We start from the raw sequence: 16,527 nt of genomic DNA, 5'->3' as shown, positions 1-16,527 counted from the left end.
GAAGCCCTTGTATGTGTCAACTCTACTTGAACTTTATTTGTGTTCATAGGGCAAACAAACCATGTTTTTTCTGCTGGTTTAAAGGCATCTGATTGTGTGTGTGAATGACACTGTGACACAGTAAGCCCCATGCCTGGGGTTATCTTTGTGTCTTAAATATGTAGGGCAGGGGGTTTCAGGTGTGCGTGTGCGTGTGCGTGTGTGTGCATGTAAAAAGGAAAGAAATCAAAACAATGACAGAGGTATTTGTTTAAATGTAATATTCAGTGTGTTTGCAGAGAGCAGACTTTTATCACTGTGTGTGTGTGTGTGGGCAAATGTCTGACTCGTCCGACAATCAAATGAAAAAGAAAAATTCCATTATTCAGTGCTTCAGCTTCTGAATTGCAGGAGAGTGCAGTTTTTCTGTCAACTTTTTGAAGATATGCAGCTTTTTCATATTATAACAGCAATATTTGAGATCTCTCTCTTTCTTGCTGATTGATACCGTAAACATTCCTCTTTCGCCCAGTTCAAGCTTAAGCATGTGCTTGTGTAAACACAATTGAGCGGGTTCCTGTTTCCTGGGAGAAATCCTCCGCTAACAGGAAATGATGCTTTCTTTGTTTTATCAAAGCCAACAATGGTCACTTGTTTCTAATAATACAGGAATACAGGAAGGTAGAGGAAATACAGGAGGATGTGGTGGAGTTTGATCATCACACCCGTGGAATGACTGCTTATTACCAACAATGTCACCAAAATGAAGATCTTCCTTTAATGATCATTTTAAAGGTTCTTGACTAAGATGCTGTACAAAAACTCAGTTTACCAAAAAAGTGGCATCTTGGACAAAATAATATGTATAAAAAAGTAAGCGCATGCAGTTTCAGTTATAAAAAAAAAAGTGTTTTGTGTGTGTAACACTTCCCCAAACCTTCTCCGTGTCAGGCTGAGAATAATTGGCTGTCAAAGTTTTTACTTTTTATCCGCCACAAAGTTCCCTGGTGCTGCACCATTCAGGTTTTTACAAATCTAAGATCTGTCACATATCACCTGTAAGCATACACAGTGAGACAGCTGATCTAAACTGCACACATTTTTATAATTCCTGAGGGGAATTATACGTACAATTGTTGAAGGTAAAAACTAAGATTCCCTACTGCATGCCACAGACTTGTTTAACAGGAATCAGGATGTCTGGGCCATCAACTATTTACTTTAGTATTAAACTTTGTTTTTGTTTGTGTAACAGTAATGCTAAATTGTGTATGTCCACTGGGAAGGAGAAACACCTGCGGTAAACAGATATTTGTTGCATTGCAAGGACTTAAAAACTTTATTAGGCTTCACAGTTGGACCATATGGCACTGAGATAAATGAACTGTGGATCAACTCTATCATGTGACTGATGCATTTATTCATCAGATCCACAGCTGGGATGGACAGCGACGGTAGAAAGGTAGACAGGAGGATAATTACAGGAAGAGGGTGAAAGATGGAAAGAACAAGAAGGGAAATAAGGTAGAAATAAAATAATAAAGGGACAGACAAAGAACACAGAGGGAAGACATCAAGAGAAATGGATAGATGACAAAAAAGAAAAGAAAAAGCCACTTGCAGGGAGAACAGCAGCGAGGTTCATCCATCGGGCAGTGCATCTCTAGAGAGAGCTGTCAAATAAAAGCCACCTGGGACCGCGGTCACTCAGAATAAAAGGTTGACCAAATATTACTGCACATTATTTTTTGATGACTTGTTTCATATAACAGTTTCAGTACATTTTAAATGTACTGTTTTCTTTCAGAGAGCTGAGCTTAATTGGTTTTAATGTTGTCTTAAATGTGATGTATAAAATATTGGGACCTCAAGTCCTTTTCACCTGATTTGACCAGGTGAATTAGGATCTTTGATTTTGCCTATTGAAATGTCTGACGACTCTGGCAGCCAGGGTTGTTTTTGTTTGGTGTGTGGTTGTGTGCTACAAACGGGCAACAGATGAACGACAGACGGACAGGAAGGCAGGAAGAGGCTGGAGAAAGAAAGAGGAAGAAGGAGGGACGGGGGACAGAGAATCCTTATCTACATGATTACAGTGTGCATGGCATCTGGACAGTTCTTTGGCTAAGGTGTATCTGTTTGTGTCTGTGTGTGTGTGTGTGTGTGTGTGTGTCTCAGGGACACACCTGGAGTAAAGCTATTTGGTGTTTTAACTTAGGCAGCCACTGGCACATTTCACCGTTGTTTCCCATGACTTCCATTCTTATCCCCTTGGGGCAAGTCACAAAGTGTCTTCACAAGCAGAAGAGAGCTGAGTGCATAAACCGGATTATAAAGTGTTGCCTACTCAATTCTTTTTTTTAGCCCAATACAAGAAAACACTCATTTTGACTGATTGTTCAATGAGAAGATTGATACCACTCTCCTATTAGCTATTCAGCCACGGGACGGTTAGCTTAGCTTAGCATAAAGTGGAAAGCAGCTAGCCTGCCTCATATAAAGCATCTTGTCATTTTGACCCTGAGATTACTGTACAGTTTGCACTAACAGGACACCATGTATTATTGTTGAGCTTTTGAGGTGCATGTAGGCAGATTTTATTTCTTTTACTTTTAGACAGTGCTGGGCTAGCTGCTTCCTCATGTCTTAATGCCAAGCTACGCTAAGCTAATCCCCACTGGCTGTGACTTCACTGACAGACACCAGGTCTTCTAAGCAAAGCCTCTGCAAGAAGATTTCCCAAAATGTCCAACTATTCCTTTAAAAATGTCAGCTGACTGATTTCATCTTTAGCTAATTTGCTATTTGGATAACTAGCCTACACACCCATACAACCTCTGGTTTCAGCCATCTACAATCTGTAAAGTTAACAGTTTATTGCTAAATCAACAACGGACAAATCAGTGAACGAACAGAAGTTTGACTGAACACTCAGGTGCCCTCTTAAAAAATGGCTAAGTTTAAAATATTTATTAGGCCATGCAATCAGATTTTCTTAATTAATTAATTTGGGTAAAATCACTTGTCTTTGATTTGATTTGACAAACCAAATCTCCCAACAGGTAGTTTAAGATTATCCTTCTGTTTTAGAAATAAGTAAAGTGATCTGCAGCCATTATAGGGTTCCATTCCATCGGTAATTGCCCAATTGTTTTATGGAAATAAACGGTTTACTGACTTCTTTATGTGTGGACCTTTCTGTATTGGAGAAAACTATGATTTTAAATTTTCCACGTGGATTTACAGCTATAGTAAGATTGTTTCTTCTGTAAATCTAACTTTCAGCTGAGGTGAAAACCCTGCGTCATTGTGCCTTTAACATCGGAGTTCGCAGCGCAGCAGGCAAGCACCTGCTCCGAGCGCACTGAGACATTTTCAGTCGGACTTTCTTCTACAAGTCAAACAACAAACGAGTTCCAGCTACGACCATGTGGTTCCTTTAAAGCCGCTGATTCCGGATATGTGCCCACGACAAGTCCCGTCGTGATCGCGGAGGCGCATGTAAAGGGCCCCGAGGGGCTGAAGCCGGATTGGAAGCTGCAGGTTGGCAGCGGAGGTTTTTGAGCAGCGGTACTGAGTCTTTCTCTCTCTCTCTCTCTCTCTCTCTCTCTCTCTCTCTCTCTCTCTCTCTCTCTCTCTCTCTCATTATCCTGGACGAACAAAAGGGTTGGGACAGGGAGGAATAGCTGGAGGGAGGGATGGCTGAATAACGAGGAGAGAAACACCCACTCCGGACCAAATTGTATCCGGAGAGAAAGAGTGAGAGAGAAAGAGTGAGGGAGAGAAAGAGTTAGAAGGAAGAGGAACCATCCATCCTAGTATTCAGAGGATTTCCTTTGGGGATAAAAGGACGAACTCGATTTGATGACTGGAGAGGTAAAGAAGATTTCATTCATTGTAGCCTAGTGTGTGTGTGTGCGTGCGCGCGACGGTCTCAGGTGTGCGGCGCTGGACTGTTTGACCCAAATCTGGCTGAGAAACTTAATCTAAACCAGTCAGCAGCACTTAGAAATGATAACTGAAGACACATATTGGAGATACGGTCAGTCGAAGTTGTGCATTCTCGAAAGCAGGTGGAAACATTTAGATTTTATTTGGCAAAAGAAAGTTTTTTATCAGAATGCGTGCGAGAGATCGTCTACGACCTTGTGCCATGATTAATTGTATTTAAATATGTCTGCAAACTCGATTCCACAAGTAGCCTTTAAAAAGCAGCATGCACTATAAACACAGCCTGCCTATTTTTAATGAGGGCGACGCCTTTACCCTGGTTTTCATTAACCAATTAACCAGTTGCAAAGTTGCCCTTTAGACAGGAGGAAATTACGCAAACTGCAGACAAGAGAAACTTTCTGGCCTTATGTGATTTAGATTTAGTGCGTTTATGTTTAATCACATTTGTCGAGAGAGAGAGAGAGAGAGAGAGAGAGAGAGAGAGAGAGAGAGAGAGAGAGAGAGAGAGAGAGAGAGAGAGTGAGAGACTTCTTAATTGAACCTCACTCTGAGACTGTCTAATCTCATTTTAGTGAGATTAACTCTCATTTGTGTGTGTTTGAGAGAGACAAATATAGAGATTCATTTCTGTTGAATCTTTCTCATTTCCCTTCTCATGTCATGACGCTTTTTATAAAAAAAATGTTTTTGATGCTCATCAATATGCATTGTCATATGTCTGGCCTTTTGCAGTGTCTGAAATCTGAATTGTAGGAGATGGCCATCCTTTCACCGGCTGCCTCTACATCAGAGAATGATTCAAATCCTGCTGAAACAACTGTCAGTGTGTGTGTGTGTGTGTGTGTGTGTGTGTGTGTGTGTGTGTGTGTGTGTGTGTGTGTGTGTTTACCAAGGAGAGAAATTTTCTACGTCTGTGTTCATCCCCAGTGTGTAATATTGAGTGGCGGACTGAGGCAGACAGAGGAGAGGGATTAGGTAGTGAAGGAGGAGAGGAGGGAAAGGAATAGAGGGTGCAGAGAAGAAAAAGTGAGTGGTGTAAGGAGGAGATGACACATGGAAGAGGAGAGGAGCATGTGTTTGCTCTTGTGGAGACAATGGTTCTCATAAAATGTTCCCTTGCTTATACTGACATCCAACTGCCCTCTCCCTGTCTGTCTATCACACTGTCTGCCCTCCATCTTTTTTTCTTTTGTCAGTTCTTTTTTTCATTTCGTGTCCACTCTTCCCTTAAACAAAGTCCTTCACTGTTTCGCCCTCAGCCTGCTCTATGTGGGCGGGAGGCTAAACCGCTGCTCTGCGGTCAGTCTAGACTGTAAAACTACTGCTCTGTAATTGTATCAAAGTGGATATTAGACAGGAGTTAACTGATTCCAGATCAGTGCATTGGGGCCATGTGGGCAAGGTGGGTCTTCAAGAACCACAGAGTGTTTCTTGATTTTCCCCTCTTTGATTTGAATTTTCTTGTCTTTGTCAACGTAATCTTCCTTCTCTCCGTATAGGTCTAGACTGCTGCTTGTGAGGATGTTGTCAACGGGTCAAATGAGGAGGTGCTTGTGGGCTCCACTGGTGTTACTGGCCCTAGTTCCCCATTCCCCCTCTAAGGCACAAGATGAGGGTAAGTCTCCTTTACTTGTCCAACCCACACCCACCTTTCTTTGTTTATAAATCTTCCTCCACTTTTCATTTTTTCCCATCATAACTCTTCCCTCTTCCCCATTTACTCTCCTCACCTCTCTGCCATCCTTTATCTCCATATCGTTCTCCCATCCCTCACCTGACCTCTCTGTGTCTTCTCCTCCCCTTTTTCAACATTCCTCCCTCTGCCGTCTCTCTGTTTGATGTGCAGGCTCAGTCCAATCAGATTACATCACGCTCATGATCATATCATTATGTCACTTCACCCTGCCAGCATGGCAGTGCTTGCAACCCCGCTGATAATGCTGCCATGCTTCAGAGGGGCTATAATAAACGAGTTGTAACTTCAAGCTGTGATGATTTGCTGCGCAATATAACGCTCCACTGTGCTTCACAATCAACCTCACCTCAGCAAACCTGATTTTATCAAACTGAGTCTCATCAAAAAGTGGGCTGTTGTCTGTTTTGTTTAATGTTTTGGGTCTTGGATGTTCAAAATCTGGATGCACTCTAAACAAGAAATGCACATTTGAGTTCCAGTTGAACATACTGCATGTTAATATGTCATTATGTGGCTATATTAGCATATCATGTGTTAAATGTAACTTATGCATGTTCTTCTCAATGGGATATTCTGATGCACTTTTCCTGCTGCTCCTCTCTAAGATCTGGTAATATAGTAAGCTTGTCAGCTTTAGAGCTGAAGTTAAAATAATCCTTTCTAATCATGAGATCAAGCCTAGGAAGTTAGGTAATATGTGGGCTACTACAGCTGTAGGATGCTTTGACTGAGAACATTTAGCTTACTCCAACAAACCAATCCAAGAGCTCTTTTCTGAATCGTATAACTGCTGTGTGTGTGTGTGTGTGTGTGTGTGTGTGTGTGTGTGTGTGTGTGTATGCAGCAGGTCTTATATAAAGGAATACTACATATAAAAATCAACAAAAATGTTTTCCCTCTTTCCCTCTCTGCAGTCGTTCAAATGCATTAATCCCCACCTATGACACAAACCAGAGTGGATCCGTGTGTGGCTGCTTTGTGTTTATTTACTAGTGGAAGTCCACACCGAAAAGGGATTGCTTTGAAATGAAAGAGTTTTTTTTTCTTCTACCCTAAGTTAGTTCTCTTTGCTCTCTCTGCTTCTTTCTTCTGTTCCCTCCCTCCTTACTTCCCACTCTCTCTCTGTTCTCTTCAGTGATTTTATACTTTTCTGTTTCCCCCCCTTCTCTTTTTCTCTCTTAACGTTTTATTCCAAATTTCATCAGCAGTTTTGTAAGTTATATTTGTCATTGCGGGCAGACAGTAACAAGAGGTGAGACAGAAATGTGACAGCATAAGTTAGGCAGGGATTTGATCCCAGTGAATCACAGCAAAACATGTGCGACCTCCCAGATACTATGGGAGCATGCTCTGCTCGATCGCTTCATTGAGCATGTGATAGCCATTCATTACTGCCTGGTCTGTCCCTGTAAGCTGCAACATCTGGTCAGAGGGGATTTGAGCTTAAGGGTAAGTGTGTCTTCTACCCATGGAGGATGTTTGCATATACAACACAAATGTCGTCAGGATCTCTTGATACCAAGAAGTTGGTCAGTTCAGGAAGGGATTTCCTCTGCAAGAAATAATGTAGCAAATCAAGAAATCGCCGACTTGACTGTTGCACAGGCCTTTTGTCATTCAGCAATTGTGAAACATTTTTTTTTTACACATTATCAAAAGAAATGTAATCAAAAAATAACATCTGAAGTAAAATACAACTGGGTACAACAAGTCTAGACAATTTCTTGACAGTCCATAGTTGTTGAGATATTTCACAGTGAAAGGGAACACTTTGACTTGCTGGTGGTTCTGAATGAAAAGTCAGGGAATTACCGAAATAAGTTGGATTCATCACATGTAGAAAATGGCATGGCAATACATTAAATTGTTTTTGAAATATTTTAGTGTGGACCGTTTTTTGTGCTGTATATGAATACATTTTTTTTTAGAAAACAAGATTTGGATACAATATACAGTCTGCACTGCATATGAAGCTTCACTTCTACTGACCTGTAGGAACGGCTGTGATGCCTTTCCCAATGCAGACATTGAGCAGCAGGCAAGACAGTGGGTTGTTTTTTGTTCTCTGGCTGTTATCTTGGCCTTGAAAAATATTGAAAAGGGAAATGTAAATTTGGTTCTCTGCTCACTCCTAAGAGGGTGCACGGAGTGACCTGGCACTTTGTGTTGCTGTTTCCAATGCAGCAGTGACACAAGCAGGATGGATGGAGGAAAGATGCCTGACGGTGGAAACATGCCACTATTACATCAGCACCTTGACCTTGTTTTTGTAATGTCTTGTTATGTAATTAAGCTTTTTTTATAGTTCTGTTTGTTGGATAAGTCAGGTAGTCAATCTATCTATTCAGCTATCTATCTATCTATCTATCTATCTATCTATCTATCTATCTATCTATCTATCTATCTATCTATCTATCTATCTATCTATCTATCTATCTATCTATCTATCTATCTATCTATCTATCTATCTATATCTGTGTGTGGGTTGTCCTGTGTGTTTGTGTGTGCTAATTATAACTACGACTAAATATAACTGATTTTGTGGACAGCCCAGGTCAACACTGTGCTTCTAGAGTGTGTGTGTGTGTGTGTGTGTGTGTGTGTGTGTGTGTGTGTGTGTGTGTGTGTGTATGTATGTGTGTGTGTTCTGTGTGTTTGAGGGGAACAGTGTGTGTGTGTGGTTAGAGGGCAGCCTGGAATTAGTATGAGTGAAAGTGTTGGCCAATAATTTCCGTTTTAATGAACAGGGACAGAAGCCAATGATGAGAAATCATTTATTCATAAACAAAAGAGAGGAAGAGATGGAACAACCTGTTTTGAATTTAAAAAATGCAAAAATATCCAAATCTCAACATGCTGGTAACCCAGCATCTCACAATCATTCACCACTAAATGAAGCATTGAATCGTTGCGATGTGCAGCTCAGCTCTGTTAATGTTATTGTAAATAAACTTAATAAACTTTAATTAATGGGAACATGAGCTAATGAGGATTTTTCGGAAATATGAGGCTTTGGCAAAGACTGATACAGGAACAAAAGGACGGCACAACGTATTAAAATATCACTTTGGATACCCAGTTCACTCTACATCCAATATGCATCCATATGCCAAATTATGAGTATGGGTAGTAGGTAGGAATAATGGGTGTCAGGTGCAGTGTTTGCAGTCTAAAAAAGCATGAAATAGGATAGAGAGTTTTGGAGCATAGACGTTCCTCCTAAAATCCTAGAGTGGAATAGCCTGCAGAGCTCATTATTGAGCAAATATTGTTGTAGTACAAGGTTCTGAATTGTCTACTTGGGTCTTGGTTTTCTTGAAATAACTGAGAAAAACTGCCAGAGTGGTAACAATAAGACATGTTTTTTTCCCGTTTAATTCAATATCATAGTCTTAGCAGCAAAAGTGAGCTCACTACAACCTCCCATATACAAAGAAGTGACATTGCGGTCAACCAGTGATTCATTTCTAATACGTTTGATGTTTCAAATTAGCCTAACTGAAATTGTTACGTTTGACAGCACTAAATGGCATTGGCAATTGGTTTAAATAAATGCACCATCCAGAGCTTGTTTCCTTCTACCCAAGAATGTATGCGTGGTGTAGCCAGATCTACATCGCTGTGGAGTGAGGTCTGTTGAAGTCTGTTTACAAATCCAGTAGCTAAGGAGCAATATTAGCTTTCAGTTGGAGTTGTGTTTGTGTCCACCTTATGAATTTCAGTCCAATATTTATGACAACACAGATGAGGGTCGTGAGAATGAACCACAACATTCCATTGCAGGTGGAAACCAAAACAAAGTAATAAAGCAATGTAGAGTTGAATGTAACTGTAGTCTAATGATAATGACTGCCAAATAGTAGCCTGGATCAACGGAATTACATTTCCAGGATAAAGCTTGACATCCGGCGCTTGGTTTGCTCTGAAAGGTTTTTTTGAAGCAACATGGCCACTTTTCTAGAATGTAAATATTTAATTTAATTTTGTTAAACGCCAAAACTACAAAAAGGCAATAGTTGTAATAAACTAATCTTTAAATTATCCTGGGACACAAGGAATAAATACAAAACTTAATTAATGTCAATATGTGTTTTAAAGTGTATATAGCAGTGATCTCGACCTGGAAATGGTCTGTTAGAATAGAACATGCCAATCATCTTTTGCAGAATCAACCCAGTTGAGTATTTTATGGTGACATTTTTTTCACTGTTGGTTTGCAGGCATGCAAATAATATCACATAGGGACAGACGTTCCAACTGACTCTTTATATTCAGCCAGTCCTTAAGAGAGATTTCACACTCACACACACTATGCACACACAATGCAGCAGCGAGATAAGAGTTGAGTGAAAAAGGCATCACTTGCACAGGTAAAGCGATGAAAGAGAGAAAAAAGGCGTTAAGCCACTAAAGGAGTGGAGGGGCGCAGTGGAGAAGAAGATAGGATGAAAGAGCAAAGGAGAAGACAGGGAAAGGGGAGGGAAAGGAAAAGAGAGCTTAAACCCAAGGATCAGAAGAAGAGATGTGATAAAAGAGGGGAGGGTTCTGTGAGAGCAGCAGAGGAGATAAAAAAGAGTGGAGAGGTGGAAAGAAAGAGTGGATTTGGGTTAAGTGCTATCTTGGTGAGCAGAGTAGTTCTTGTACTGACTAAACACCAGCCTTATCGAACGATGTGTGCAGTAGCGCTGGATAGGCACTAAACAGACAGACAGACATGCAAGCATGCACGCACTCACACATGCACACACTCACACATGCACACACACACACACACTTCCCCCATCTCCCTCATATGTACAGTACTGTAGTTATCTTGTGGTGACAGTGCAAGCCAGCCGTTGTCATCCATAACTCCTGCGTATTAGTGGAGCCTGAATACTCACCAGTACTGGGCTAATCTGGAGAGAGGAAAACAAGGAATTAAAAAGGACTGCAAAAATGAAGGCAATAGAGGTGTAAAGAGATGATGAGGGAAAAGAAAAGGAGAGTGAGAGAGGACTAATTAAAAGTATGAGAGAATGAACTACAGTATGGGAAAATAGTGAAAAAGAAGACAAAATGAGGACAATGGAAGAGTATGTGAGAAAGATGATGGGAATGAGAAGACAGAGAGAAGTGAGAAAGGATGTGAGAAGATGGGAAAGAGACAACTGGCACCGGAAAGAGAGATTGAGATAAGCCAGAAAGCTCAGAGAAGACAAAGGAAAGACATGAGGCGAAACAGAGCAATAAAGACAGTTAAATAGAAGTTGAATAGAGTAAAAAAATTGGAAGAATGAAGGTAAAATGAAAGGAGAGGAGGAAAAAGAAGAGATGGGATTGTAAGTGAGAGGAGCAGGATGGAAATAAGCCAACATAGAGCAGGATGAGGAGCCAAATCAGGAGATTGGAAGAGGAAGCTTGAAGAAGAAGTTTGTAGGAATAAGAGGAGGGGTGAAGAAAGGAGATGAAGTGAAGCAGAGGATTGGACAGCATTTACTCATCTACCAGGAATCCCTGCTAGCTTTCACTGCTGCTAATCCTGGGAAAAGTCATCCCTTCTCAGACTGGGGGCGTCAAGCTGTGCCTATAGCGCTCTAACCTAAATAATTCCAGTTCATACTGGGGCCCTACAGTTAAAAGATTTTCTAGTTCACACTCCCTACAGAGTCGAGAAATTAGAAAGTCAGCGTTAAAATTTGACCCCTTTTAAAAGAATCTTTGAGTAAAGGTTCAGCTGCATGAGGTAAGAACATGTTAAATATCGTTCTTAAAGGGATTTCTATCATTTTCTGGCGCAGTTTTGTAATTTTTTTTTCATTGAGGCTTAAGTTACTGAGACTATTTACTGGAGCTAAATTGTGTTGCTAAGCAGTAGTCGCCAAAACTTCTGCCAAATGGCTGCATTTGCATTTACTACCTGGCAAGAAGTTTAGACAAGGAGCTGTTGGGGGCTCGCTAATTCCAGCAGCGTAACTCTTTCAGATAAATTACTCTAGTTTGTGTGATATACTATTGTACCACGGGTTTAAGCTCTGCATGTTTAGGGTGGAGAGTTTGAGCCATCGGGACAAATTCTACAATATTTTACGCAAAATATCGGATGTCTATTGCAATTTACTAAAGCATGTGGCACTTTGATTCAGAGAGTGCGAAATGTTGAGCTCTTGGATGATATTTATGGCTGCATGGTGGTAAACAAAAACGGACGTTGTGGTTTTCGAACGGTAATTTATATCAGAGACCCTCACGTTCTGTCAGCATCCGCAGCCATTGGAGCTATTATGTCCATATTCATTAATCATAGTTGCCGTCACTGAAATAGCCTCCAACTCAAAGACCTTGACATGCATTCACAGAATAAAAGAGGGTCATAGTTGGCTCATTAATTTTTTACATACTTTTTTTTATTATAATTCAATGTGTGTGAGTGTGTATGTGTGTGTGTGTGTGTGTGTGTGTGTCTGTGTTTGTGTGTGTGTGTGTGTGTGTGTGTGTGTGTGTGTGTGTGTGTGTGTGTTCATTGACATGCAAAGCAAAGATGAAAGTATTCAAGGCAATTTTCACTCGGTTATTAGTACCCTGCCTGCCAACTCAGTTCACCTATCAAGCACACACTAAATGATACCAGAGTGATAATCTACCAGCTCGATCACAGACTTAAATTATTCATAGATCCGTATTGTGTGGTGTAATTACACCGTTTCATCCTATGCATTCTTAGTATTTGATAGGTTGCGCGGTGTGAAGGAGTGAGCAAAATGCTAAACCCTGAAGTGCTGCACTGTGTCTCACAAAAACTATCAAACAGCCGCATAAGATCTGGTGATGAAAAGTTTAAAAAGTTGAGACTTCATTCTGGATTCCCATCCTTACTGTACACAGCTTGGATGGTTCCCCCCTTCCCGCTCCTGGGTTGGCAAACCTTGGTGCCGACCAAAAGTCCATCTCCATATCTTCTCCAAATTTCTCCCACACCCCCTGCTATGCCTCTTTCACGGCAGAGGCTGCAGTCCTTTGGGTCCTTCGGTACCTTGCAAATGCCTCTGGAGTCCTCTGGGATAACATATCCCAGAAAGACTCCTTCCTCAGTCGGGAGGCTTCCATGACCACCAATGTCCACCACGGTGTTCGTCGGTTACTGCCCCTTGAGGCTTAGACCACAGCTCCCCACCGCAGATTCAGCAAGGAAACTTTGAACATTGTCCACTCAGGTTCAATGTCCCCAGCCTCCACATGGATACGCAAAAAGGTCTGCTGGAGGTGGGAGTTAAAAGTGTCGGACATGGGCCTCCTCCAGGCGTTCACAATTAACCTGTTCTACCCATTTGAGCTAACCAGGTCTGTCTAGAGTCTCCCCCCAACTCCTGACCCAACTCACCACCAGTTGGTGATCAGTTGACAGCTCTGGCCCTTTCTTCACCCGAGTGTCCAAAACAGATCAGAGGAAAAAATTATAAAATTCATCATTGACATTTGGCCTAAGGTAATCTGGTACCCAGTACACTTATAAGCATCCCTATGCTCGAAAATGGTGTTTGTTATAGAGCTCTGCCCTAGGGAGGTGTTCCAGCATGTACAGCTGGGAGGAGGCCTCGGGGAAGACCCAAGGACTAGGTGGAGGGATTCCATCTCCAACCTGTCTATGTATATGTATGTATAATTGTGTGTATGCGGCTTTAGCCCTAATATCTAAACCATCCAAGGCAGACTTACCACGAGCTACAAGTTTGTGAAACAACGATTTATGCTGCTGTAGACGCCAGAAGTCCGTATGAAACCTACCTTGTTATAATGTCATGGAGAAGTACTACACTACTCTAAATCTTGAGCGTAATACCGACGTCTCCAATTGGTGGAGCTCGCTGTTATCAATGTTTACTGCAACTCTAAACAGCAATGAGTGAGTTCTACCACTGAAGTCTATGATTCTGTACACAGTCTTATACCTTTGCCTTTTCCATTTTCAAAATAGTTTTTGCAGCGAAATGGTTTATGGTAACGATTCATCTTGTAGCTGGTTGGCTTGGTTCCTGACTTAAAACTCTTTATATAGGGCCTAAGTATTTTCTGAAAAGTCAATGGGACAATCCCTTCTTGAACCAGAGCAGTTCAAATAAGTGGGCGGTCACTATTGAGCTCCATAGCACGCTGCTGCTGATGCTACAGTAAACCAATACTTTTTCAATGATATTGTAAATCAAAAATGTACTTTTAATGTATTGGCACAGGCAAGAACTGCCTTTTTCTACTTTTCTTCACCCGTGTCTGACAGAAATTTGAATCATCCCTCCTTGCATCACTTGTCCTTGAAATGTATCTTATAAAGAGTATTTGACTGGAAATAGTTTCTTATAAATCTGTGCTTTTTTAAACCTTTTTTCATGCTGTTTTGAGCTGAAGCTGAGCTGCATGCTAACCTTCTTTATGTGTTGCTCTCATGGATTCAGGAACTTAAAAATTTAAATTCACTCCGCCCTCTCTCTGTCCTTCTGTCCATCCATTTATACATTTCCTTTTGAGTCATTTAGATTTGTGACGTTTGAGGTTTTTTGACGTCTAACCCTAACCACAGTTAACACTTGTTGACTGGTTGCTGGGAACTTTTGATTAATTATTTTCATTCATCAAAATCTTTCCGTTTTATTTCCAATAATTTCCTAGCTTTGTTGAATCAGATTTAAATGTGGTTAATTGTTTTTCAGTTCCAGTTCCAAGGAGGCTGCGTTTCAAAGTGCTGAGCTCAAACAAACTCCTTGTTTCCTGGAAAGAGCCCAAAGGAGATTTTGACAGCTATTTATTCCTCTACAACAGTACACCAGGTAGGGTAATTTTGCTGTCGACACGCACACACACACACACACACACACACACACACACTTAGAGAAATTACTTCTATACCAAAGAAGTGAGACTTAACCTTTAAATTTGGGGGGGGGGGGGGGGGGGGGGGGGGGGAGATCCCATTATGACTTGGATATTCTGTCTGTCAGGAAGGATTATGTAATTTACTCAAAACTCAAAGCTCCTTTGATGGGATCATATTTGAAAGATGTGGAGGACTCCTGTACCTTTGCCAAGTTTGAGACAAAGGAATGTTTTTGCTGAATATGTGGTGCCTGTCAGCATATTTGAAAAAAAGGGACTGATAGGTACTCAAGGCACCAGGACATACTCCGAGTCGTGAAGGAGTTCAGTTCAGGACAGATGACAGACAACAGCAGCCACAGTCATTCATTCAGCATTAAACTGCATTATAACTGTATGGAATTGTTGGCATGATTGACGCCTGACATCCTGCTTTTACCCTGCATCTGTCAGCAGTCAATCATTGTACTGACACAGGGCATGACCTCGTCTCTTTCAGGGCACGCACAGTGCAGTCAGTAATCACCCTAACTACAATTGATGTCTTCTTCATCATGTAATCACCACAACAATGCGAACCCACCTTCACATCAATACCTTGCTGTGCTGAACACTGCAGAAGATTCTTTCGCAGCCATTGTAGAAAATGATAAGTAGAACTGAATAAGCACTCTGTATCATAAAACTTCTTTCTTGCAAACAATCCTTTGTGAGAAACGCCTCGTCTGACAATTTCTTGCTGCCTCTGACAGCTGAAAAGAGAACAAAAACTGAAATTTATGGCCACTTCCTCTCAGGGAGAAGTGCAGCAGTAGCTCACTGGCATCCAGAAAATGCAGTTAAGAATTGGACTTTCACAGTGTCCACACACTTTGTGGATAATAAAGCCTTATTTCTTAAAAAGGAGGAGGATGAGGACACAAATACCTGACCTGTGTCCTGATGTCCTGTCAGATGAGGCGAAAGACACCCACAGTAAAGCTTGTTAACATTGGTTGAAGTCCTTTTGTTGAGAATAACACACCATTTTAGATCACAAAAGCAGCTGTCAGAGTGGCAGCTAACCTTTTGACTCAATATAATATCCCTTTTCTCCTTAAAAAAAAGAGAGCAACTCAAGTGCAACTGAATAAGAATTAAGGTTTTAGGTTGGGATAGATGACTCATTATAAATGCTTATATATTCTTTAAAACATTGTCCAGTCAATTTCCCCTCATTATCATCTTTTATCCTTATGGGTAATGTTACCCAAGTCTTATTGCATCAAAATGTGTTTAACCTGTGCCTCTTTTCCAGTGGCTTTATTCTCTTTACTCTCTGACAGTGCATGAGTTTAACTAAAATAAGCACCTTTAGAAGTCTGTTCAATAGGCTGCCAACAATTTTGAAATTCAGATAGTGTGGGTTATGTCTGTGTGTGTAGACCTACTTGCATAGTTGTGTATTTATCAGTACCAGATGTCTCTATTTACTCTCTCAAAAAATCTAATTTGCCCATCAACGTAAAACACAGTCACCAGGAGATTTGCGAAACGCTTGGTAGGCTAATTATGTAATAAAAAAAAAATTAAAGATCAAGAAAAAAAAAGATGGGACTTCAGGGTCAGGTAGCCTTCTGTAACAAATGATTGAGACAGTTCGGAAAGCTACACAACAGGTAGCCCCGTTCATTCCATTCACTGCCCTGTTTTTTACAATCACTGTCCTCTGTCTGGAAGATCCACGCCAGGAGACAGTCCCGGAATGTCCCATAGTAAAGCAGGAAGGAAGCAGCTGTGTGTTGCTCTTTAATGAAGGCGGGGTGGTTATCCATATGTACATTTATCAAACTAAGCAGTTAGTCATCATTTTTAAAGTCTTTTCTCATATAAACCGGAAAAAACCCCAAAAAGGATAGCCCTTTGTGTTGCTTGTCCAGGTAAATAATGTTATTAAGAGAACGGTTGCAGCTTCATCTTCGCTTTGCTGTGGTTCGCCAAACTGTAATGGGCTCATTATTGCCTCATGTGGCCGAATCACAAAAAAACACCCAAGTGTTAGTTTTCCCCAT

At 41.0% G+C, this 16,527-nt stretch overlaps 1 protein-coding gene across 2 annotated transcripts in view; it reads left to right on the top strand.

Moving 5' to 3' along the window:
• Positions 1 to 3,307: 3,307 nt before the first annotated feature.
• Positions 3,308 to 16,527, top strand: part of col14a1a (collagen, type XIV, alpha 1a) — a 128,394-nt gene continuing 115,174 nt past the window's right edge. For both annotated transcript variants that reach the window (XM_034873365.1, XM_034873366.1), the window contains exons 1-3: positions 3,308 to 3,855; positions 5,433 to 5,548; positions 14,314 to 14,430. In XM_034873365.1, coding sequence (XP_034729256.1) covers positions 5,455 to 5,548; positions 14,314 to 14,430 — 211 coding nt within the window. In that variant the 5' untranslated portion in view covers positions 3,308 to 3,855; positions 5,433 to 5,454. The remainder of the gene's footprint in view (positions 3,856 to 5,432; positions 5,549 to 14,313; positions 14,431 to 16,527) is intronic.

This window comes from Etheostoma cragini, chromosome 6, assembly GCF_013103735.1.
Source record: "Etheostoma cragini isolate CJK2018 chromosome 6, CSU_Ecrag_1.0, whole genome shotgun sequence".
In the NCBI taxonomy this organism is placed as follows: domain Eukaryota; kingdom Metazoa; phylum Chordata; class Actinopteri; order Perciformes; family Percidae; genus Etheostoma; species Etheostoma cragini.
The sequence above is the reverse complement of the archived record's forward strand: the minus strand, read 5'-3'. Positions and strand labels throughout refer to the sequence as shown.